The sequence below is a fragment of the Plectropomus leopardus genome, chromosome 19 (assembly GCF_008729295.1).
Source record: "Plectropomus leopardus isolate mb chromosome 19, YSFRI_Pleo_2.0, whole genome shotgun sequence".
Lineage (NCBI taxonomy): Eukaryota > Metazoa > Chordata > Actinopteri > Perciformes > Serranidae > Plectropomus > Plectropomus leopardus.
Window position 1 is genome coordinate 18,552,280 of NC_056481.1, and position 25,571 is coordinate 18,577,850.

At 39.0% G+C, this 25,571-nt stretch overlaps 3 protein-coding genes across 4 annotated transcripts; 1 reads left to right on the top strand and 2 right to left on the bottom strand.

Annotated features, from left to right (window-relative positions):
- Positions 1–101: 101 nt before the first annotated feature.
- On the bottom strand, positions 102–12,218 carry arsg (arylsulfatase G). Of its 2 annotated transcripts, none has more exons than XM_042507831.1 (11): positions 12,130–12,218; positions 9,943–10,182; positions 9,496–9,731; positions 7,187–7,301; positions 6,884–7,030; positions 4,376–4,593; positions 4,205–4,285; positions 3,987–4,095; positions 3,248–3,368; positions 1,931–2,021; positions 102–914 (listed from the first exon to the last, which is right to left on the bottom strand). In XM_042507831.1, exons 2-11 carry the CDS (start codon positions 10,167–10,169, stop codon positions 634–636), a joined length of 1,626 nt encoding a protein of 541 aa, XP_042363765.1. In that variant the 5' UTR covers positions 10,170–10,182; positions 12,130–12,218; the 3' UTR covers positions 102–633. The 2 variants fall into 2 exon arrangements, with proteins under 2 accessions (XP_042363765.1, XP_042363766.1); XM_042507832.1 differs by having other exon boundaries at positions 824–963.
- LOC121958726 (monocarboxylate transporter 7-like) lies at positions 11,821–20,128 on the top strand. The gene is made up of 6 exons (XM_042507830.1): positions 11,821–11,995; positions 15,358–15,598; positions 15,732–15,875; positions 16,001–16,129; positions 16,764–17,747; positions 18,392–20,128. The coding sequence occupies exons 2-6, from the start codon at positions 15,361–15,363 to the stop codon at positions 18,667–18,669; spliced, it is 1,773 nt and encodes a 590-aa protein (XP_042363764.1). The 5' UTR covers positions 11,821–11,995; positions 15,358–15,360; the 3' UTR covers positions 18,670–20,128.
- LOC121958728 (archaemetzincin-2) lies at positions 15,561–25,499 on the bottom strand. The gene is made up of 8 exons (XM_042507833.1): positions 25,327–25,499; positions 24,574–24,862; positions 24,096–24,269; positions 22,787–22,915; positions 22,364–22,527; positions 22,029–22,205; positions 20,559–20,689; positions 15,561–15,632 (listed from the first exon to the last, which is right to left on the bottom strand). Exons 2-8 carry the CDS (start codon positions 24,860–24,862, stop codon positions 15,593–15,595), a joined length of 1,104 nt encoding a protein of 367 aa, XP_042363767.1. The 5' UTR covers positions 25,327–25,499; the 3' UTR covers positions 15,561–15,592.
- Between the last annotated feature and the right edge of the window lie 72 nt (positions 25,500–25,571).

Sequence of the window (25,571 nt, forward strand, 5' to 3'; positions counted from 1 at the left end):
AAGACTACAAAGAAAGATCAAAAACAAAAACAATAAAAGGAATTAAAACTACTATAGAGAAAGGCAAAACCACCATTAAAATATTACAAGGAGACAAAAAACAATAAGCAAAAAGACATTAAAAAAGACCACAAAGCAACACAAGAAACAAAGTATGAAACAAATGACCACAACCAAGAGGGGTGGGGGCTTTTTACTTTGTCTGTGCCCAGTGGCCCATTGACCTATAATACTGTATGTCAAGTGCTTATAGGAACAACAATTCTGGGGGCAATTATGCACTATCAATTTACTATTGCCATAGTTTTTACCAATGATGGGCTCAAATTGTGATGATATTTTAAATTATTGTGAGTGTGATTATAAGTGTTTGACAACATTATGTGATGGATCCCTACAGAGACAGACCTTTTTGTTAAAGAGTGAAATCCTTTTTGTTTAACCAAAAACAGCCTCCAAAATCACCAATCAAGCCACCAGGGCAGTGTATCATCCATTCATTCAATTGAATCATGCAAAACACATTCTACAAACAGCTGAGGACATCTTAAAAGAGATATTTGTCTCCACATCTGTTTGCTTCACTTTCAGCCTGTTGTGAGCATGTTTGTGTGTGTGTGATTTTCCCACCCCTCAGCTCAGCGTGTGGCAGCGGCAAACAGCCTGTCTGGGGTCACAGCAGGGCACTGCTGATACATCTGTGCTGTAGTCTGCTGAAGACACTGACTTGTCGGTGGCAATGTCCCATAATAACTCCTCCCTCCCCCGGGCAATCTTCTCAGCTACCGCCTGGTATTCAGGTGTCTCGACTTCCAAGGGTGTTTCCTCAGCCTTGTCACGCTCCAGATCAAATATCAGAGGTGGGTCATGGAGTTGTTGTCTTCCTGTTGAACCACCACACGCCTCAGCAGCACCTGCAAAGGTATGCATGATAGGCGTTGGGTGTCTTAAAATATCTTCTTACTGGATGAACACAGTTACAGAAATCGATCAATAACCCGGTTAGAACTTGATTGTAATTTTAATGTTATTCATTCAGGAAATGTGCCAACTGGATTGATAAAGCAAGACAGATATGTTAGCAGGTAGCAAAAAAGTAATAACCAGGCTGAGTAAAGAGTCTCGAACAAAGGGCTGAATGGATAGAAATAGTTATGGAAATTTATGTTATGGAACAACTAACTTTTTCTCTAAGACAGGCCACTGAAAAATGTGCAAAATAATGGAAAAAGTGGAAATCCTCTTTGAATTTAAAGTTCATTTTATGTTTATCTTGTTTGGAGAACTGTATTTTATGATAAGCAGAATGGATTTGGCTTATTAATGAGTGGAAGACTCCTCAAGAAAGGAAAAGGAAAGAAAGAAAGAGGAAAAAAAATTCCCTGGCTCTTCATGAATCAGGGTCATGGATCACAAGGACCTTGTAGGATGTTAAAGGACAACTGTGGACTTAAAGGATGCACAGTCCTTGATACTGAAATGTAACCTATGCAACCTTTGACGACCCTGTCTGTTGTCCCTTGTGTTGTTTTTTTATGTTCTTAACAAAAAACAATAAAAAATAAAGCATAAAAAATATAATGAAAGTTGTGTAAAAACAGGCAGAATTGCAGTACCTATATACAGTACAAATCACTGTGCGACTTAAATGTAGCCTTTTCATTTATGCTCTGAGAATAAAGACAGGACATTAGACCGGTACCACCATGTTGACATAATGTTGTGCGTATCATCTACCATGGTGGCAGGGCATTACGTAACAAGTAGCACAGACATCATTCAACAAGTCATCACTGTTAAAGACAAAAGTTTTTGTTATTCTGCTGATCAACTGTTCCAATAGTAGTAGAGTAGTAACATGCATACATATATAATACATATGACTGATTTTTTGCACTGTGGACAAACATGACCTGTGTATGACCCTTACCTGTGATGTAGAAAGCTTTGTGTTTCTGTGTTCGAACTGTCTGCAGGTCACCAAACTTCCCTGCAGCACCACTGTTAGGGTGGAAGAGAAACTAAAAAAAAAAGACCAGATGAGATAATGTCTGCATTAAGACCCAATAGAGGAAGAATATTTTTATAAAACTGATGTTTCCCATCTTTTGTTTTCTTTTTTTCCTCTTTTATTGAAAAACATAACACACACAATTCATCGGCATATACAGACGTGGACAAATTTGTTGGTACCCTACCATGAAAATAGAAGAACCCACAATTTTCTCTGAAATAACTTGACACTGACAAAAGTTATTGGCATCCATTATTGGTAATTCCATACTTAATGAAAATAGACTTTTACCTACATACTTTACTCTATGACATACCAAAGGAACACAGGTATACATGACGCATTTGCTTTTAACTCGATCAGTTTTCAGGAAGAATGAAACATTGTTTCAATGAGCTATAAGAGTACCAACAAATTTTTCCACTTCTGTAAGTGATTCCTGCTATTTCTAACGGTGGTCCTAAAGAAAACTAAAATTTAAACAAACTTCTCACCAATACACCCATCAAACAATATTAGAGTCATAAACATAGTTCATCTTTTGCAACTTTCTCTATTCTGTAATTTCACAGACAACATGTAATGTTACAGTAACTGTAGTAGGCCTTACTGTAGGTCAACATAGACAAAAAAACAGCAAAACTATCATCAGCCCATTCCAGAAATAATTGAATAGCTAAATAGGACAATAATAATTTAAATAAATAAATGAATAATAATAGTTCCCATCCGTGATTGTGATTGGCTAAGCTTCACTTAGAGTCGTAAAATTAACACGCAGCTGTGACCACATTGAAATTTCAGTATTACTGCGCCAATTATTCACCTATTGTCATGTGGGATGCAGAATTAAAGAGGGTAAACTGCCAACTGAAGCCTGAATCATTTATCATCCACCACGTCAGAAAAGGTTGGAAGTAAGCAACATTATCATTGAAGGAATCCACAAAAAACAAAACGAAGATGCAGTAAAAAAAAGTTGTTATCGCTTTGTTGGAAAAATAACGGGAAGCCTGTCGTTGCTAACGCCCGGTTCTTTTATCTCCCTCCCTTCCTCTAGCTATGATGTCATTTGCTAGCATCATTATTTTTCCTACAGTGTAGCTTGGTTAGTCTGCTCCACGTCATGCCCAACGACCCCCTCTTAGCTGCTAAAATAACTGGAAAACACAGCCTCAAGGTGCTTACTGCTTGAATATAAACCACAAAAATATTTAAAACAAAAACTAGTACCTCATGACCGATGTGTTCACCATGCAGGAGGATTTTTGTGGCGTCAATGCCATCGTAACGTCTGTCTGAGGGGGGAGTAACTCCTGCCAGGGACAGCAGGGTTGAGAAGATGTCCATTCCACTGCAAAAGGTCAGAAAGAGAGGAGGACAGTTTTGCATTATGCTTTCAATTTTAAATTTGAACATTTTGACCTGATGATGTCCCGAAATGAGAGGACACAGAAACAATAAAGCTTATCAGGGTTCATCCTCTGGACACCAAGAATATCTGTACAGAATTCAATGGCAATTCATTCAACAGTGGTTAAGTGTGCGTGTGACATCACGGACAGGCAGGACAACAAGTAAAGGTCCTTGAAAACTTTTCAGTGAATTCGTCTTTTTTCATATCTCTTACTTATTTAGTCTCTCTTTTAAACTCAATGCAGACTAACCTGGAATAATGTTCTGTGTTGCTTTGGAGGAGACGACCAGTAATTAGTGGCGGTGAGTCATTTCATTTCGCTGGTTAAGGAGCGGAAATTAGCGTATTCCCCTTGGTGTTTTGTGTCTATCAATGCTGATCGGAGCTGGAGGCGATAAATACCCGTGCCTACTGCAGAGTGTGTGAATGGCGATTGTATGTATTCTCATTGCATTAAAAAGCCAGTTGTTAGCGCTTGTTTTTGTGCAGTGGGAATGATGCTATAAAGTAGGAGGCATTTAAAGTAGTCTCTGAATATTGGTAAATGGGGAATACCTGAGCAGGGCAGAGCTGGTGGTGTTTGCAGGGATCCTCCCGGGCCAATAAGCCACTGTTGGCACCCGGTGACCTGCCTCCCATGTGGTCCGCTTAGCTGAGCCTCCACCTAACAGTCAAAAAAATGAACTAAGGAATATGAGGATTCACAGCAATAAAATGAACAGTAGTTACAGTTGCCTCCACGTAAGTAAACACATCAACTCCCCCTCATATACCTCGGCTGGTCTGCCACTTTCCCATGAAAGGCCCTGCACTTCCTGCGTACTGGCACTTCTGTTCCCAAGGACCGTTGTCACCTGATCAGTGAACACATAAGATTGATTTAGGCATTTTGAGAACAACAATTAAGCTGGTATTTTGGAAGAGCAGACAAATAGCTGACAAACCAGTGAACCAGATGAGAGTATTATCTTTGTCTGTGTCATCCGAGGCGTTCTTTACTGCCCCCACCAGGCTGTCCATCTCTCGCAGGCTGGCACTGTACACTGTGTCGTCATCAGGGCGACGAGTGGCTGCAGCGGAAGCACCTGGAGAGAGCGGAGGGGCCAGGGGAACGTGCATGTGAGCCAACGCCATGTAGAGGAGATATGGCCGTCCTCTCTCCCTGCAGGCAAAATTACTATGATGACACACACAACTTCTGGTGACGTATGCTTTATTAAAATCGAACCCTAAATTCCAACTTAGACATTTTTTCCTCTTACCTGTTGTGGTGCTTTTTATCAAGAGTTACAGAGTGTTGGAGATATCAGCCGTAAAGATGTCTGGAAAGAGACATCGCTGTTGTTTTTTAAAAAAAAATATTTTCCTGCCACTTTGAGCATCGCAAGGCAAGTGCTATCCAGTTTCATAATATTCAAGAGAAGGTGGACATCTCTACAACTTATATTTCAAACACTCAGTGAGTCACACCAAAAATATCTAGACTAGTAAATAGCACCACAGGTAAGAGGAAAAATATGTACTTTTGATTTTGGGGATAACTATCCCTTTAAGCAGAGTGATGTTTTGCTGTATTTTTATGGATTTTAAGTAATACACTGCTGAAAATGGACTTAAGCAAATTTTGTGGATATAATCATGGAAACTATATTCTGTGTGGTAGTCATACAATGTGAATGTGCATAATGAATGAAGCATGTTTTTATTTAGACGTCCATGTTGGCTTTTTAAATTTCCTTCGTAGGAATGTGGACTTTCTAACTTCCCAAACATGCCTGGGACATAAGTCACTTTACTTAATGTAAATCTGAACTCTATCCTGTCTTAACAGCACGTGACTCATAACTGCTGCACTAGTTCACATGACCCTGCACTATAGCATGAGCACATGTTTCCTTTCACAGACAGCTGCAATCAGCAGGGTCCACCGCCCTCCTCCTGTCTGACACGCACGCACGCGCGCACGCACACGCACACACACACACACACACACACACACACACACACACACACACACATCAAGCCTCACAAAAGCAGTATGTAATGAAGGGCTGTTGTGTTATATTACATTACAGTCTATTGGTAGGTTACCCACATAATCTGATCCAGGGTTAGGTCAGGTAACTCATCTCCCCAAGCTCCACTCTTTACTTAAACTAAACTATCTTCCCAAAAACCATAAAAACCCATAAAGGCCATACATTTGAGTGATGTATTTGTAGAATGCAGCACAGTCTGTGTATGCCTTTGGATGGCAATGAACTACAGGTGTATACGTATGTTGCAACTGCTGCTACCTGATCTTCCCACCTCCCAAACATAATATAAAATGATGAAACATTGCTGAGGTCTGTCCACTGACAGTGGACTCACTTTCATGTTTTTATTGAGGAGGGCAACAAATACACGTTCTATGTACTGAGTGGGACATATTTCCTGTGAAGTCTACACCTATGAACTATGACTCCTTAGACTTGATCTTAGGTGATAATGACATTGACTTTTACTTGTTTTATCATAGCCTTCAAAATAAAGTTGTTTTGATCCTGTCATGATCAGATTATCAGTGTTCCATGTGACATAAGATATGTACTGGCTGTTTCATTCCTCTTTTGAAAAACATGCCTCACTTCCTCAGCTGTCTCTCACACAGTCATAGAGAAAAGCAGACGCACAGTCGCTTTCACCAGCTGCTGAGTCAGTGGACAACACACTGACACAAAAACAGAAGCTCTCGTTCTATGGCTGAAAGGCCTGTTTGGCTCAAACACACAGGCTGCATTATAAGGTTCGATAAAAGCTGAGCTCACACCCTAAAGCTCGGTGGTCATTCACAGCGTATTTGCACTGCAGCAGCCTGTAAACATCTAATACAGGAAACAGAAAGCACGCAAGTTTAAACACGCAGGCTTGTAGGTCATATGGTTCTCTATTATGATTGCATTTAGCGTGTTGTTTTTATTAGCATGTGAAGAAACTGAATCAGTGCAACCTTTTTATTTATATTAGTATTATATACATGAGTATGTAGAAACTATAATACAGTATGTCGCAAGTTAGACTTTAATTTGACTTCTAGCCATTTTATGTCGGAATGCCTCAGTCAAGTTTTTTTTGCCCCTGATCCCGATCGGAGTGTAGTTACCTGGATAATGCAACTGCACAATGCACACTTCAAGTACTTTAAAGTTATTCAAATCAATCCAGTGTATATGCTTGAATAACCCATCGTGATGAATTCAAAAATGCATTGATCAGGCCTGATACCAATACTTTCAATCTGATTGGGACATCTCTAATTTTAATAACCTGATTGACTAGTGGAGGAAACAGATGAGGGTGATTTGTCATAAAGACAACTGTGTCAAATTCAAATAAATGGTTTGTTCCACTTATCAGCAGCCCGATATAAACGTCTTATTGATTTGTGTTTGTTTGCAGCTGTATTGTACCTTGCATCACGTATAATCCTGGTTGCAGCAGACTTGTATCGCTCTGTTAGCGTCCACAGGTCAAGCGGCTGCTCCACAATGCTGCTGTTTTCAATCAGAGGAAGGCCCACTTTGGAATAACATCCTCCATGTACACTCCTCTTCAATCTAGACCATGTGAGAAATAGAGCATTATGAATGGTATGTGTTTTGTTGGTGTGACTAACATTGTCAAGTGATCACAGTTTTAGAATTAGAATTGGCATTTCCAGTATAACAACTTTCATGTGTCTAAAGTGTTTAATTAGAAGCACAGAGCCACACCTGAATACTTGAGGCCCAGATGAGTCACAGGGAAGGCACAAAGGCAAATCATACCCAGGTATGTCAGTACAGCCCATGTCATTACTGTAAGGAATTCCTAGGTAGTAGTCAAAACCTGCCCAAGAGATAAAAGACATGGTGCCAGTATTCAAAAACACAGTGTTTTTGTTGACATAAATACACGTACCTAACAGACAAAGCTGCATAATGTTTGGACTGGGCTATAAACTGACACTCATATAAAAACATACATTAGTACACCGTTAACAAGACAAAATATTTCTCAACCAATAATATAGAATGTTTTACTAATGTGAGTAAGAAATTGAGTGTGAAAGCTCCTTTTTGACCCTTGAAAGAGAAGTCTGACTAAACACAACTGTGAAATTACATTTGATGCTGTGTTTATGTACGGTCTCTAAATGATCTTACCATAAAGGAACTCTGTGTCTCCCAACAACGGTATGATCTAAATGACATCAGTTTCAAGGCACTAATGCTGCAATCACATGATTGGATATCTTTGTAGTGGACGAGAGCAGGATGAAAAATAGTGAAGCCAGCAGAGAATACTGGCAATGGTAAGAGTAAACCCCATTGTCATTCAAAGTTAAAATATTTTACTTTATTCTATTAGTTACATTTGTATGTGAATTGTAAGTGCTAATTTATTATTGTCTGTTCATTTATTTTTGATTCGTTTGTAATGTGAATTGGTGTTTTTATACTGTCAATTTGTGACTATGTTGTTTATATATTTTGAGGAAAACCAAAATAAAATAGTTTTTTTAAAAAACAACTTTTTGCCATCCTGTGGGATAGAAATCACAACCAGATGTTGCATAGCTCCTTCAAACAAGGCGAAAAAACAGTGACCTGAAAAATTACTCGACATTACTTGAAAAATTACATAAAATAAAAAACACCAAAAAATGTAATTTAATTTATTAAGACTGTTTAGAAGATGTGTCTCGTAATATATCTCATTAGCTCGTAAAATTAGCTCGCCCCGTAAAATTAACCCGTAATTCACAGAGTTAGATGTAAAAATATGCTGTTTTTCCCTGCAGTGTCTGTGGCTGGCCGGCTGTTTACAGTCCTATTATCCCTGTTATCATTCCATCATTATTTCTAAACATCCTGGTCTACTGTAATACCATGATACCACCCAAGCCTATCGCCATGTCGAAGTATCCTTAGGCATGATACTGAAAACCCGAAATTGTTCCTGATGGCTGCTCTATTGGTGTGTGATTGCTTGAGAGCAGGTGACACCTTGTACAGTAGCCTTGGCCAACAGTGTCAGAACGTGTACATAAATGGGTGCATGTTGAACAAAAACTTCCCCAAAGCACGCACCTCCGGAAGACAAAACGCCTAAGTGTTGGACAAGGGATGATACAAGAGAAGAAAAAACAAAGTCTGCAAACTAGATTTTGCCCCCATTAATATTTAATATATTTATCACTGAGGTGATGCTCTTCTGATGAAGAGCATGTAGTTTGAAACATCACCTTGGTGATAATTATATTAAATAGCCATGGGATCATCATCCACTTTTTGACTTTTGTTTTTTATTCTTCTCTTCAATGGGTGCATGTGACGCAACGTTAAAGCACTTTGAGCGATTGGAAAGGTGGATGACTTTTGCACAAGTTTACAAATATATTGTGTCACACAGGCTGGGGTTATCTGAGGTGAGGTGGAGGAGGCAAGACTTCCACCACAGAAAGTAATAAGTAGAGGGGTGAGGGGGGTGCTGACGGGCAGGAGGTAGGGGGGTGTGTTGTTGAGTCTGCTGTAGGCTAAAAGTCAACAGCAAGTTGCAGCTGCAGCGAGACATGTCCTGAGAAGTCCTTTTCCTGCAGCGAGGACTCACTTACACCCTCGAAGAAGCTAGAACGACCTAAAAACAACAGCTGACGACATACCACAGAACTGGAAAAACAAGAGGAAAGCACAACAGAAACTATTGTTTTATGTGGCGCACACAATTACTGTTGCAATTGTATTATGTATTATTTGAAACCTTTTAACCCATAAATAAATGCTTGTACGTTACACTGTACACTTTTTCCAACTTGGCATTACGCCGCTATATTTTTACGTAGCTAACAGCCCAAAACCAACTTATTGATTCCAAATTGAGGCCAGGTGGGGTGTTACTTCAGAGCAAACTCAATGTTGTAGGCTGAAAAGTTGATGGATGAGTTTAACCAGAATTCACACACTTCTTGGGAAATTCCTTTCTGTCGTGTTCAGCTTGGTTCCCAGGTGTTTTGGAGTATAAATGTGGAGCTCACGCTTACCTCTGTTAGTTGGACCGTACGGTCCATTGTGGCCAAGATGCCATTTCCCAATCATGGCGGTGTAATATCCCGCCTCCTGTAAGAGCTGGGGCAAGGTGACTTCAGATAATGGCAGACCGGCCACAGAGCCTATGGCAAAGTTATGAGTCACCCCGTTTCTCAATCCATAGCGTCCTGTCAGGATGGCAGCACGGGACGGAGAACAGGTTGAAGCAGGAGAATGAAAGTCTGTCAATCTGGAAATATGACATTTGAAAGGAGAAATTACAATTGTTGAGAACTGGGAGTGCATGTGAGATGCTCAGGTGACCAAATATAACCTTTTCTGGCTAGAGACTATAATATAAAAAGCATTAGGTATTTATGGATATTTCAGACTGCGATGGCATGACTTTAAGAATTTGGTGCTATATATTACATCAACTATCTAACTCAATAACTATCTACCTTTGTCCTTGCGCAGCCATCATGCTGAGGTAAGGCGTGTTGTTTGCCCTCTCGTCAGGCCAGTTAGCATCCAGGTCACCCCAGCCTATATCGTCTGCTAGTATGATGATAAAATTGGGCCTCTTGCTGGTTTTATCGACATCCGCTTCATGTTGGGACAGCGTGTGGAGCAGCAGACCACACATCAGCATCCCAGAGAGAAGAAACATCATCAAACCCTCCACCATTTTGGGTCAAAATCTGCAAACAGTTTCACGGGTTTCATTAACACCATAGCTGGCATGCACTGTTGTTTAAACCATTGGCAGCAGCAAAGCATGCCAACAGACTGTAAACATGACTGCATCCATCACATTCAGGATACAATGCAAAAGTCTACAAATATATATTCATTTTTACACTCACCAAATCACTTCCCGAAATGTGAAACTCTGTTCTGTAGCTAAACGGCTGCATAATTCCCTCCCACTAGTTCTACTTATACTATCTAAATAAAGAAAATGGTGGTAATGATGTGTGTGGCATGGTTCGCACCACTTCAGTTTGACTGAAACTGGGAATTTGCAGTGACTGAACTGTGAAACGTTCCTGTATCAGGTGACAATATACAACACATTGGAGACATTTTCCCATATGTGCAAAATTAAAAGGTTTCACGCTCTTATGAAATGTGTCTCTTCTACTCAACATATCAGTATGTCAAGCTAAACTTGTATATCAACCTATCATTATCCAGAAGGTCAAAGTCTGAGACATAGAGACAAATAAACAGGAACACTCTAATCAAATGGTTACAGCTGAATTTTCAGTCAAAACAAGGAGCAACTGTGGCTTTAAATTCAAGGGAAAGTTCAACACAGAATCAACACTGCATATTTTTCATCTTACCAACAGTGCCATTTATCAATCTATATTTTTGAGCTAGAAATGTTCCAGAAATTGCAAGAAATGACTGGATTTAGAAAAAAAAAAGTTAAGAAAATTATGCATAGCCTATAATTATTATAATTATAATTATGTTGCTTACATATTTAAAATTATTTTAGAGACTTTGTATACATTCAAGCACATTTTCCAAGTCTTATTTGCCTTGTCTGATTTTTTCCTTTATCCTTTTATTTGTTTGTGTTTGATTGTTTTGTTTTATTGGTTGGTTTTTTTTTTCATTTTCAGGTAATTTTCTTCAACAGGCAGTGAAAAACTTGGCAAGAAATGTCCTGTAAGTTGCAAGAAATTAGTTTATTTAGATAAATGAATAAATAAATTAGGGAAAAAATGTCCATAAAACAACTTTCATAGTTATTGTTATTATATGTTCATAATTATGTCACAAAATTATAATTACTTTTCAGGGTCATCTTTTTGTATATCTTTTTTTCTTTACTTTTTTGCTGTTTTTCAGGTAATTCTCTTTTACCCAGTACCTGTTTTTACTAATTTCTTGCAAAGTTTTGGGTCATTCCTTCTTTTGTTATTTTATGTTTTTGAAAGAAATTATGCCAATTTATAAAGGGTTATACAGCAAGATTCACAGTCATTTCTTATTTCTAAATCAGTCTATGGGTAAGGATGAAACAAAGAAAAATGTGAAATGAGAATTTATACAAGGAGATTGTCACAGAGGAGAGGTTACTGTAATTTCAGCAATCAGTTAGACAGTGGTTGAATATCTAGGTGTGTGTGGGGAGGCTGTGGTGATTTGGACAGTTGACAGTGGCCAAACAGTCTCTCACACCAGCCCTGGAGGCAGAAATTTTCTTAACAGCTCTGCTCCCCACAGTTAAGCAGGGGGTGGAGGGTCTGCAGACGGATACGGGGCGAGAACTGGCTGTAACCAGATCTTTTTAACCCTTCTTAAACCCCCCTGCCTGCCAGAGAGGGGGTTGTTCGTGAATGCATCTTGTGTCTGACAGAGTATGCATGTGTGTTTGCGTGTCTACACGTGTGAGTATGTGTAGTTAAGTTCAGTGAGGCAGCGCGCGACACAAACGTGACAGGATAGTCGAGCGAGGGAAGGATTACCGTACGTCCGTCTAAAATAAACTACACACAGGTGAGACCGACTACTTCAATACAAGTTATTTCCTTACATGATGTTTTAGTATGATAACTTTATGTGGCACAATATAGATCCGGAACGTTTTTAATTATATATATGGCTCAAAAAGGCGACATACAAGTACTTACAAAGTGTGTAGCTAGAAAAGTCACATTATCCGCCGACCACGCGAGCTGCAGCCGGACTATCTTATATCACTGCGTCAGCCACGTGAGGAGTTTACGCGGACCGCATGGCTGCGACTAATCATCCAAAAAAAAAAAAAAAAAAAAGGCTGCGACTAATCAATATTAGCCGATCACAGTGGTGTTAGAAGTATGCAGTTCCTTTATTTAGGTAAAAGTACTTATACCGTACTGTGGAAATAATCTGTTGTAAGTAAAAGTCCTGCATTGAAAATGTATGAAGTAAATGTATTAAAGTATTAAAAGTATTAAAGTATTAAAAGTAAAAGTACCCTCTGCAGAAAAATCTAAAAAAACAAAAAAAACAAACAAAAAAAAACAACATAAAACCTACAAAAAACAAACAATCAAACAAAAACACATTACAAGAATAAAGAAAATGGCATACTTTTGTTTATCAAAAATAGATGACAATTACATTTTTGTCAGTTGGCTTTTTGATTAAGCAAATAATCTTTTTAACTGTACCTGTATAAACTGTTTTATGATTTACTATATAACAAGTTAAAATGGTCAGATAAATGTAAGTGGAGTAAAAAGTACAAGGTGGAAGAAAATAAATTAGTCAACACAAATAAAGTACAAGTACCTTAAATTTGTACTTAAGTACTTAACATTCCACCTGTGGCCTAACCACCCTGTCCCACCCTTCTTAATTCAAAATTAAAGATAATAAATTGACCTGTTTAAAACCAGCTATTTGTTGTTTTAACAATTTGCAACTCTTTTTTTTTTAAGGCAACCAAATCAAATAATGTGACCTGTGTATGTTAAATATTTAAATGATTATTGAAAAACAAGGTGTATGGGGACTGGATCCTGTAAGAGGACAGACAGTGATCTCAAACCTAACAACTACTCACTACATATATATATATATATATATATATATATATATATTTTTTTTTTTTAACTAGGGAGGAATGTCCAAAAAAAACATATTTATAATTATGATAATTTTGTATTTAAAGTTATGCTGCAGAAAAAAATATACATATTTTTGAGAATAATTTACAACAGTTTTTGGGTTATTTTCTTGTTTGTTTGTTTGTTTTTATTTTGTATTTATTTTCAAGTTATTTTCTTGTAATGTTTTGACTAATTTCTTGCTAACTTTTGTGCCATGGCTTATTAAGTTGCTTACTGGTCTCTCACTATGTTTTTGGAAAAAAAATCAAACCAATTGACCCAGGTTTTAATGGGTTAAATTTAAAAACCAATGTCCATAATGCCCCTGTTGCTTGGTTCCAGCTTGTGGTGACCATTGCTCCTCTTTGTTGACGCACTGAATCTGATTATACCTGAGTAACTGGAGAGAGTGAATAGACCCACTGACGGAGGTTTTTACAAGGGAAGTCAACTGTTGTGAGTTATGAAATAATCCTATTTCAGAGGCAGTAAAACATGTTTGTTTATCAAAACTGGATTGAGTTTGTACTTTGTCGGCCTATTTGCTGAGCAGGTTTGAGACACCAAACCCTAAGCACATCAAAAAATATATATTATTGATAAATTTCCTCAAACAGTATAGCACAGTAAAGAGTAATAACTTGGTCAAAGAAGATGTGATTTTTTTGTTGCTTGGTTTCATGGTGTTAAAGGTACTGGGATCTGCACCTTGATTTATGGACATGATTTATTCTACATTATGTCAAAGCTGAAAACATAGACAATGGGCCCCTGGGCACAGATGCAAAGGGACCCACCACCTCTACTAGAGGAACAAGACACACAGGTTTGTGGTGGTTTTGCATCTCTTGCGTCGTTATGCATCTTTTTGTTCTTTTTTGTCTCTGGGATGTAATTTGTGTCTTTTTTTAGTTGTTTATGTGTCTTTGCAGTACATCTTTTGACACCTTGGGTTTTTTTTATATCTTACAGTAGCCTAATTCATCCATGGCTGTTAGCGGTATGATCTTATAACTTCAGAACAACTTCAAAATATAGGACTGAGTTGCTGGTTTTGTATCATTATTTTGTCCATTCTTAAAAATTAAAATCAGGCTATGCTATGTTTAAGTAAAATTAAAGTAATAGACAGTTTGTGTTCCCCCTCTTACTGTAAAGACTCAACAGCAAAAGGGCTTACACAACAAACTGTAAATACAGCTGTACATCATTCCACTCCCATATATCCTTCCTCCTGTGGTGCTTTACCCAGAATCCTATGCTTTACCCTAATCCTACCCCATGTGCTTTTGCATTAATCATTGATTCAGCCGAGCCTTGTGCAAATACAGGCAGAACTTCAGCTACTGCCACCTTTTCCTCCCTACCGTCTTTGGTTATAGCACTGACAGCGTGTATAAGCCTGCTTTAAACAGCAGCCTGCTACAGATTCACAGAGCCACTTTGTTTAGAAGGTGAGGAGCCATTAGAAGAGAGATATAAGAGGGGCAACTAAAATCAAAATATCATATTTACAACCCCACAGGTGAGCCACCTTATTTCTGTAACTGAAGGCCAGGAGCATGTTTACCACTGAACCTCTCTGCGGTGAACAGGAACAGTTTCAGCACAATGAGTCAGCCTTACCTGAACTGGTTAAACTTAGCTTGTGTGCGACAGGCTGCACAGGGCAGAGGCATGCATTGCTGCCTGTGTTTGATGTTTGTTGTTGCTAAATTTGACTTATAAACACAACTTGATTGACATTTTTATCAATCAGTCCATTTTTATCAAAATCACCTATAATCAAAATATTACACAAGAAAAACACCAAATTTAATAGTATGATAATCAATTCCTACATTCTCTGTAACTAACCACGCATGTATTCTGTCCCACAAACTCATAATATTTCTACAAGTTTAGAAAAGATGAGATTCTGTATCTTATCTCTATACTACATTTTACCCGAGCTGCAACAGTTGTCAACTCAGTACTTCTACCTAAATGTGTTGCTAATGCAGCTCACGTCACAAAACTGTTGCCTGTATGTCTGCGTTAAATGTGTGTTTCTGTAGGGTAAACAAAGCTATCAGATGTGTAGCTTCTCGCTGCGGGTCCCAGCGATGTGAGACAGCCCAGTTAAAATGCTCTAATCCTGTGCAGTGTGTGTTCACATTTTTCCCCACCAATTTTTGCACAAAAGCTGTTGTGTGGGTGCTCATTTGTTTTGTTTTGACCCCTTTAACCCACCAGTCACTAAACTGTCATTCCTCTTACCAGGGCATGGCACTGTGTGGAGTCAAGGGGCCACGTTTCTTAGGACCCAACGTGTACCCAGAGGCCCCCGATGGAGGCTGGGGATGGGTGGTGGCCATCGCCTTCTTCTTGGTGGAGGTTTTCACTTATGGCACCATCAAGAGCTTCGGTATTTTCCTCCAGGATCTAATGGCGGAGTTCGGAGAGACCAACAGTCGGGTCTCCTGGATTGTTTCCATCTGCGTGTTTGTCATGACTTTCAATGGTGAGTAGAGCTAATGAGGTTACCAGGGTGCAACCTTGCAAAACCAAATAAAGCACAGATTATAGATTAAAATGACAATAACACTATAACATCGTCTCCACTAAACAGTGTTTTATTCTCCATGAGTCTTTAGGTCCTCTCTCCTCTGTTATGACCAACCGCTTTGGGTTCCAGCTTGTTGTTATGCTTGGAGGATTACTAATTGCCTCAGGCACCATCGCAACCAGCTTTACCAGTTCAATCAATCAAATGTACATCACTTATGGATTAGTTGCAGGTATTCCTTTTTTCTCGTCTTCCTACATGAACATCACATAATGCTGTCATTCTTTGAATTCATTTTTAGCAGCTTGTCTTCATAGCTGCATCACAGTTTAAAAATGTGCATTTTTTTCTGTGCAGGTCTGGGCTACTGCATGACCTTCCTGCCAACTGTGACCATCCTTTCGCACTACTTTAACCGTCGACGGTCTCTGGTTACAGCTGTAGCTTCCACTGGGGAGTCCCTGTCCATGTTTGCCTTAGCACCAGGTGAGGACAAGAGTTTTCACTTAAGGAGAACCATGTGATTCATCTGTTTGTAAGTACGTACGTAAGCCAGGAAAATAAAGGCCTGATTTACGGCACAAAAGAAACGTGTCAACCATTGCACAACCGAGTCAGGAAGAGGACAACGCTTTTGTATCCCATTTTACCACAGAATATCAATGTAAGTTCTTAGTCACTATCCCCAGCTGCAGAAATGGGAGATGGTGGAACAATGGAAAGTGATCCGGTTATCTTTGTAACATCGGAGCTAAAAATAATATTACTAAATTTGACTAGTAGGAGGAGCCATTTATAATGTGAAGCCATAATTCTAGTTTGCCTACTTTTAAAGATTCCTGCTTAAATTGAAAACCGTTGGGCTTGGGCTAACAGACAGGTATTGCGAGACATACCCTAAAAACATGTTGTTTTAAGTCTTTTCATTAGACTTGTTGACAGAAAACACTGCTAGCTTTATCCTTTAAATACTGAGAAGCACAGCTTTAAGTATCACTAAGACCACCAGGGTAATCTGTCTTTCTTATGTCCATTTCCATAGCAGTCACTTGGAACACTCCCCTTAATAATTGCACTTTTACTGATGAACTGTTACTAAATACCTGCTCTTGCCCCTCAGCCTTTTCCGCACTGAGGGACCATATTGGCTGGCGACGTACCATGGCAGTGATTGGAGCTTTGCAAAGCACCATCATCATCTGTGGTGCTCTGCTTCGACCAATCATTATCAAACCCAGAGCCACCTGTGAGACAGAGACTGATGGACTGTCCCTGAAGGAACTGGAAGCACTCAGTACACCAGAGAACAAAGAGGACATAAACCCAGAGGACTCCGTAATAAACAATACCTCACATGCAGAAAATATCTCCCACAGTCTGGACAATGAGCTAACCAGAGGCTCTGTGAGCACTGGAGACTCTGGTGTCCAGTCTCTAAAGGACACAGAGGACAGCAGCGCAGAGGAGAAGACTTTACTGCGCGAGGAAACAAGAGAGTCTATAGAAAACACTGAGGTTATAGAATCTAAAACAGAGAAAACGAGCGAAGACGCAGAGAAACAAGTGATAAAAGATGAGGACATTAAATCCGGTGATGAAAAGCTTTCCATAAAGAATACAAAACTCATAGACTTCTCCATCCTCAGAGAGTGCAGCTTCATTCTTTACTCTCTGTTTGGACTGTTCGCCACACTTGGCTTCTTCGCACCTCAACTTTACATCATCGAGCTCAGTGTGAGTCGAGGTGTGGAGCGGGACCGCGCCACATACATGCTCTCCACCATGGCTGTGGCTGAAATCTTAGGCCGATTCTCCATCGGGTGGATTCTGACACGGGAGCGGCTCAGGAAGAAGAAGCTGCTTGTGCTCCTGGCATGTGTAATTACGATGACTGCGGATCTGGTTGGATTTACTTTGGTGAGGGAGTTCTACGGCCTGGCTGTGTGCTGCGCTTTGTATGGGTTCTTTATGGGAACCCTCGCATGCACACACATCCCCATGCTGGCTGAGGATGATGTGGTGGGTATAGAGAGGATGTCTTCAGCTGCTGGTGTCTATGTGTTCATACACAGCTTCGCTGGGCTGGCTGGACCCCCACTGGGAGGTAAGCGTTATCTCATAGTGAGAAGTTTACTATAAATAGTAAATACTGGCTATGGTTTCACTTTACTACAGCTTTAATCTTCCTAACACACAAGGATGATGCTGTGTTTCCCACTGAACTAGAATCCACGTGTGGCGGTAGCTGATGACGGGTGGGGGGTTGGCATGTGTTTGGGTCCCTTTTTCTGTTATTTTTGTGCATACCTAATAATCAGTATTGTCAGATGTATTATCTTTTTATAAGGCTTTAAAGTGAAATAGCTTTTGTCTGCTTTAAAGGGCCACTCAATTTTTTTTAGTACTGCATCTCTATAAAGTTTAGGGACTTGCAAGAGACATTAAAAAAAGTGGTCAAAATTGGTGCAACAGGTGCTGAAATTTCCACACTGGATCCTACATTTCCCATAATGCAAATTGAGAGCTCAGTAAATGTCTAGTAAAGTTCACACCTTCTATTTGTAATGTAGTGCTTTATGTAAAAATTGTAGTAAATAAAGTAACCCTGATGACATCACCATGATATCATTGGGGTTATTTTCTCAGCTCCTTAAAAAATATATGACTGTTGCCAAAAGCGGAGTTGTTCCCATCATGACAACTCATTTGTTGAGAGCTTCTATTAATGCTGTCTCTTCCTGTCTCCAGGTGTGCTGGTGGATGTGACTCAGAACTATGGATCAGCCTTCTATTCCTGTGCAGTCGGCATGGGACTTAGTGCCCTGTTCCTGGGTTTAGTAAAACCTGCTAAGAGAGGATTACTCTGTAGGAGAAGGGACTCAAAACACCCTGAAGAAAGGAAAATGGCCTCAGATGAACAAAGTACAGTGAAGTACAGTACAACTGAAAGTCCTCAGAATTGCTCTGAAGTGGAAGGCCAGACAGCGGCCACAAGAGACGTCCAGGAGGTTATACGCTTTGCTTGAGCTGACAAGAAAGGATAAGGGCGATAAACGGTCAAGCCATATGAGGGTAAACTGCTTTCTAAAGACTACAGCTGGCAAGTGCTGAAGTGACACGAATACAATGAAGAGAAGGACCAAAAGTGTTTATGATCTGCCGTTGTAGATCTGGGCGCTGACAGCAATCTTTAGGCCTTTTACATTACAATATGTATGTAGCAGTTGTGCCTTACATATCTAATGTACCAAACAGTATTTTTCCAGAGTTAACACTAAATTAAAAAAGTGTATACAATTAAAGTAGCTTTAAGTGAGTAAAGCCTTAGATGTAATGTTGCTTTAAAGGACCAGTGTGTAGGATGTAGCGGGAACTGTTGGCAAAACTGGAATGTAATATTTATAACGATATCTTTATAAGTGTATTCTTGACCAGACCTGGTGCATGTCCAGCAGATAGACCTGAGATTCAGGTCAATTATAAGCACCTAGCAAAGGTCTTTCTTACTGTATATAATGTTTCATATTATTTTAGGTCTCTATTTAATTTTATTCTATCACAGCTTATTTTGTTGTTGCTGTTGTGATGCGAGTTTATGATGGTTTTAAGCAGCCTGAAACAGCCATACAGAAATGTCATGAAGGTCATAAAGTCAGAATATGTGTCCATTCCTCAATCACTTATATTCCTTTAGTCCGTAAGTGTCAACCAATCAAAAGAATCAATAGGCTTCAGAAAAATTAATTTTGAATATTGTCATCCTCACTATCCACCTTTCCTCTGCTTCACATCCAAATTCCTGGTGCTGCAGCTTAACCTTTTTTTTCATCTTACTTTAGAGCTTGTAATCTTATCCTAAATCAGCCTAATCATCACATAAGCTACATTCACAGTGCTTCTGTGTTTCTCTGGTGATTAGCACTGATCACGGGTCGTCTCGCATTCATTTGGATGTTATACATATTGATAAATAGACCCAGGACTCGGGGTAATAGAATAAATCTTGATCTGGATCTGATTGATCATTATGAAATGTGGAGCCAAGCCCCTATCGGTCCCGGGTAGGGTCTCGGGTCCCTTGGGTCCTTCGCTGCTAGATGCCACTAAATCATACACGCTGGTCCTTTAACAATCTTATGAGATATAGCTGGAAAGTATGGACGTGTTAAAAATAGACCACGCAGCCTTAATGAAGGTGCCTCAGTTTGAGATATTCCAGAAGCAAGATGTAACACTGATACTTGATGAACTAATTACCTGCCGGTTTAATACCATAACAAGTGCCAGAAAACTGTGACGCAAATGTAGCTGCGAGAACAATAATTTGCACAGATTCTGTAACGTGTGATAGAAATACATAAAACTCAGGAGATTGTGTAATTAAACATGTTTTATTTGATGTAATGAAGTGTTATGTGACGTGTCAGATTTGATCTATTTTTGTAATGAAAACGAGTTCAATCACAATAAAGTGATTTGAATCACTCAACAATGTTTAAAGGTTATGTTTTGTATGTACAGTAACTTGTTCAACTGCTCTTGCATTTGTCATGTAATTCAGGGCAAATTATGGTAAAGGTTTTGATACGCTTTCATGCTGAAAAATATGTACGTACACATTGCATCTTTAATGTAGATCTATAAAAATCTACATCACATTAATCTATAAAATTCATAAATAAGTACATTAATATGTACCTGATAGCATCTCAAGAGGGCCCTGTGGTCATTTTCAAATGGGGCGTAACAGCCATAAACATAATAAAGACTGTTTTGCAAACAGCAGCAGAAACATTACGTACATATTTTAGCATGGTAACCTTGAATAAGCCAGAGCTATTGCATTTATTCCCAGAATTTATCCAGATTTATGGTTAGGTACTATACTACACCATTTCCCAGTATGTCCACGCACCTGCGGAGCCACAGTCTGGATGTCTGGAAAGCTTCCGTGGGTTTGTGAAAGTGGAGCACAGAACGACAGGCAGAGGCCTCCTCTGGTCTGGTTGTTTGACTCTGATCCTCCTCTATCCACTGCAGTAAGGCCTGTTGACCACAGATAAACATTCACTTAAAGGAAGTTTTCCAAAGAAAGAATTTAAATGCATCCGATGTTGTCTGTGCGTTAATCTGTAATCCAATGAATTGGACCTTGGTCAAAAGGACACAGGAAAGATGTGTATAAATTGCTTCAAGTCTTGAGACATTTTTTGTAACATTCAGGAGCAGCTCTAAGTTATTTTCAATTTGTATGTATGGGTCGTCTAGCATTTGCTTTAGATTTGACCAAATTTGGTGATTCAGAACAACCAGAAGCTTCTGTATAAACCGCAGCACATGCTGCAAAAAGCAATACAGTGTAGTGGTATTTCTTCTGAATGTCAAAAGAGCCACTGGTGAGCTGTAAGCATCGTGACTTTATTCTGATGCAAATGACAGGAAATATAATCCAGTTTAAAGCTAGTTTAAAGTTTAGCTCTCTGCTCAACTACACCACACATGACGTCAAGATTACAGGGAGCATTCTATCAAAATTAAACATGCATGCATTTTCATCTTTTTATATTTTTATACATACATTCTCTGTACCAGGGGTAGGCAGCCTGTGGCTCTGGAGCCACATGCGGCTCTTTAGCCCCACGCTAGTGGCTTCCAGTGGTTTTAGCACCAAAGAAAAAAGATGGAAATGATTTTTTTTCATATTTATTTATTTATTTTTCTGTTCTAGGTCTAAATAAATACTTATATTGTCCACTTTTAGAAAACCCACTGAATAATTAAATTAAACTTGACTAAACTTTGTGTCATACATCTATGGCCTGGCGACTTTAGACTAAAATTTTGCCAAAACTCATTGACGTTGGCTTTGACAGTGTGTAAAAAGATTTCTTTGCTTTAACTGCCATCTCTAGAAAGTTAAAGTACCAAATAATCATGAATAGCCCACTGTAGAGTAGCCACATTGTTATTAAACATATTAATAAATACTTATTTAGACAAATAATGTTGATAGACTTATTTAGACTTTATAGGCTGTGTTACATTAACTTTAAGGCTCAAATATGTTTTGCGGCCCCAGACAGGTTTTTAAAAAACATTTTTTTGTCAAAAATGGCTCATTTGATTGTAAAGGTTGCTGACCCCTGGTCTTTAAAATATCTAAAATTGAGTTTTTATGATTTTTAACTTCATCCTGTCATTCTGAATAAAAGTCATGATAGTGCTGTCTTAACTAGGATGAAATTATGCTGTTTTTATTTTAACACCAGAGCAGCACTAAACTGTCGGCAAGTGTCCACTGTAAAAAGAAATCCAAATGATTCATTTGGGTTTATCATCATAATTTATTTTCTATTATATTTTTTTAAAACTATTATTATTTTACCTTGTATCTTTCAGCTATTTTGAAGCCCATAGCGCTCTGTAGCTTACGAAGGCAGACGGGACAGAAATCCAGCGGCCTACGATCAGACTCGTCGAGGTGGTTGGAGCCCTGCATGACACAGGTCAGCCACTGGCAATGCTTTATTCCAAACATATGGCCGATCTCATGGGTCATTGTCTGCAAAGAAAAATATTACATCAGCAACCATTCAGCAGTATTGAGTGTTCTTATCAGCAGTATTGATTTAAGGTAAGAGCTGTGCGACCTTTGGCAGAACCACTTGAAGGTTCATAGTACCAAAATTGAGTGAGTGGTGGAGTGGGTCTGTGAGATACCTTGCAGGATCGAAGCAGCAGGGTGCTGGTGATGGGGGGAGTATAATATCTGTCAAACACAGAGTAGTCCCCCTGCTTTGGCTGAAGCTTTTTCTTCAGCCTCCCAGCATAACTTCTGCTGTAGAAGTTGTCATCATACCTGGCAAAGCTGAAAACACCCATTCCTGCAAGCAGGGTAGAGAGACATTTATGATGAGGGTAACAAAAACAATCACTCCTGAACTGTATGTATGTCACATTGGCACCATCTAGTGGCAGCTCAACCACACTACTGATCATTCTAAATTTCTATGATTCACTTTGACAAAATATTCCTCAACTATCTAGCAGTGTTTCTTTACCATTTTTTAATGTAGCACTCCTATTAGGGTATTTTAACAGCAGATTTAAAGTATGTTATAGTGCACAGGAGTATTATCTCACCCATACTGAGGGAAGCCTGTCCAAAGACAAAGTTCCAGGAGTCTTTGGGATAGAGGTCTATCATTGTGATGCCGACGATACAAAAAGCATCTTTTGGTTTCCTGTTCCCCAGGAACCGGAGCAGGTCGCCTACATTTCACGAGAAAACAATAATAAAGCAAAATAGATCATACACAGCTGGGGATCACTGTACTTTGCACCTCATCCTCTTGGATTTTTACATGGAGCATGATCAAAAAGCACAAACAAAACAACAGGTATGGCATAAACGTAGATGTTTGGATATTTAGAACATGTGGCTCTTTCCATCCCCCCAATAAAAACATGAAAGTATTGGAGGACTTTAACTCTGACTAAATTAAAGACATTTATACCGTTTACGCAGAAAAGGCACAAAGTCAGTCAACCATGCCAAATGAGATAGGAGAATAAAATAAAATAGAAGTTAAAAAATAAAAAATAAAACACACCAAAATGCCCATCGGACATATTCAGCAAAATGTCTGCAAAGGAGTAGAAAGAATACTAATCTAATCCTACCCCCTTTATTTCAATGTTGGCAAAAAAACTTAATGATAAAGACAAATATTCCCAATTTCTGCCCCAATATTCACCATATACACCTCCATCAAAACAAACAAGAATGAAGACAAAACAAGAACAGATCAATTTGAACAAACACACACACACACACACACACACACTAAAAAACAAAGAAAACACATCAATATGGTGAACAAAGTCACACTATCAAAAGCATCCTACCTCTTATATCCTGTCTTATTTTGATTGTTTCCCTCTCTGTTCTACCATCTCATATTCCTCCAATATGATGTTTATAAAAATTAAATTTGTTAAATGTTCTGCATGTTTTCAATTCCACACTAAAGCTGTTTCATAAATTAACCCCTTTGACTGTGATACAATGTTATTTTGCATTAGTCCTCACTAACAGTTTATTGTACATTTAAACTCCTAACAAATAATGGAAACTTTCTTTCATTTGAAACAACTTTTGGATACTATTAAGTAATAGTTGATTTTTAGCTCAGTACATGATTTAAACTGTTTTGAAAAAAAAAACAAAAAAAAAACAGATCTTTGAATATGTGTGTTTAATTTAATATAGAGTGGGCATGCTGGTTCACTGTAAGTGGTTGTGTTTACAAAAATTGCCAGAATGGAGGAAATTCAGTGATTGGCGATCACTGATTGTACCTCCACCTGTCTGGTTCATATGTTTGCTGCACAACATTGAAACAAAAATATGCCCTAGTTTTTGATAAGAGTGATGGACTCCCTAACATACCAGTGAGGATCTGAAGGTTGTGTGAGTTACTGTTGACCCTGAAAGAGCATCTTGTTTCAGCCACAGTTACCGCTGGCAGCAACTTGACAGAAAGTCCATAGAAGAAGGCCTGGCAATATTCTCTGAGCCACTCCACATACTGGTCTGTCTGGGCCCCCGCCTCCCCAAAGGACCCTACAAGACACATATATAGTGTACAATTAAAGCAGCAGGTGATGTATCATGCTGCACATGGAGTCCAAAAACTGCTGCACAGCATACTGTAAATACATCATTCATCCATTGAGACTAAAATGTAGTGTGAATGTAGTTTCCTGTAGATATTTTTCAGTCATATGAACTCTGATGACATGTTTATTTTAACGGGATGTGCGTCATTACACTGGAATTGAGAAATAGGCTAATGTTGCTAATGCTTTGTGAACATTATCACAAACACTCCCACACACCTCACAAGGAATGACACAAACACACTCACCTATGGTTTGAATATAAATAGTATTGTGGCATGCACTGGGGGCCTTGCGGGAGGGGTCTCTGTAGAATCTCTCGAAGTCTTGAGGCTCCTCAGGGTGAGCGGAGATCCAGTCTGAGTCAGAGTGAACTGTGATGAGTTGGAAAAGGGACCCCGGCTGCCCTGGGTAGAACCCTTCCTCCAGAAGATGCCTTTCTTCTTTGGTGTACTTGCTGTAAAGTTTCACCAAGTCCTGACAATTGGAGACCAAAGCTGTTTGCAGCGTCTCCGCTGAGTGCCGGATCACCTTCATCTGCAGCAGAGATATACAGCATTAATATGGTTACAGATGAAGTCACAGTAAAATATTAAATATAGCTTTGCTTTCACGTAGAGATCATTTTCTGACACCCTAAGGCAGGGTTACTCAGGTTGCTTTGCCCAGGGGCCACTTTTGCAAAATGACAAGAGACCAGGGCCAGTTAATATTTATCAATATGTATAAAAAAATAATTGCCTGTTTACAATCTTTTAACAGTTGCTGCCCTCACTCATATTTTGCCTTGGCATATCCAGCCACCTGTGGCAGCCAAATAAGAGCCTGCTAGCAAAGGAAATTGTTTGAAAATTAACTTGCAGAAAATATTTGACAGAATACTGTCTATGAAACCCTGAATATTGTATGGAAATGTGTGATAGTGTATAAAATACAGCACAAGAGGTTATACACAAGTTCTACAAGGTATTATTAACGTAAAAACCTTTAACTACACGCACCTGGGTATAAAAATATATTCGTTAGCCTACACTTTGGTTCTGCAACGCAGTAGCCTGTCCTCTACACTATCAAAATACTTCTTTTTACGACAATTTAATTAACTTTTAATTTAATTAATTCGTTAGGTAAAAAAAGGATAATGTGTTCCAATGCGGAGAGGCAGTTCACCATGTTGACACCGGAAGCCGTTTCCGCCTTGCTCTGATGACGTCAGGTAAACACAGGGGTGGAGCTCTTCACTTTG

What these genes read in the sequence shown, in the direction of transcription:
- arsg (XM_042507831.1), bottom strand. Translation starts at nt 10,169, where the DNA reads ATGGTGGAGGGTTTGATGATGTTTCTTCTCTCTGGGATGCTGATGTGT. An exon ending in AGGATTATACGTGATGCAAG is followed by an intron (nt 4,594 to 6,883) that starts GTACAATACAGC and finishes TTTTGCCTGCAG; the next exon opens with GGAGAGAGGACGGCCATATC. An exon ending in GTGAACACATCGGTCATGAG is followed by an intron (nt 2,022 to 3,247) that starts GTACTAGTTTTT and finishes TTTTTTTTTTAG; the next exon opens with TTTCTCTTCCACCCTAACAG.
- LOC121958728 (XM_042507833.1), bottom strand. Translation starts at nt 24,862, where the DNA reads ATGAAGGTGATCCGGCACTCAGCGGAGACGCTGCAAACAGCTTTGGTC. An exon ending in TATTTATATTCAAACCATAG is followed by an intron (nt 24,270 to 24,573) that starts GTGAGTGTGTTT and finishes TGTGTCTTGTAG; the next exon opens with GGTCCTTTGGGGAGGCGGGG. An exon ending in CAACCTTCAGATCCTCACTG is followed by an intron (nt 22,916 to 24,095) that starts GTATGTTAGGGA and finishes CGTGAAATGTAG; the next exon opens with GCGACCTGCTCCGGTTCCTG.
- LOC121958726 (XM_042507830.1), top strand. Translation starts at nt 15,361, where the DNA reads ATGGCACTGTGTGGAGTCAAGGGGCCACGTTTCTTAGGACCCAACGTG. An exon ending in GTTTGTCATGACTTTCAATG is followed by an intron (nt 15,599 to 15,731) that starts GTGAGTAGAGCT and finishes ATGAGTCTTTAG; the next exon opens with GTCCTCTCTCCTCTGTTATG. An exon ending in GGCTGGACCCCCACTGGGAG is followed by an intron (nt 17,748 to 18,391) that starts GTAAGCGTTATC and finishes TCCTGTCTCCAG; the next exon opens with GTGTGCTGGTGGATGTGACT.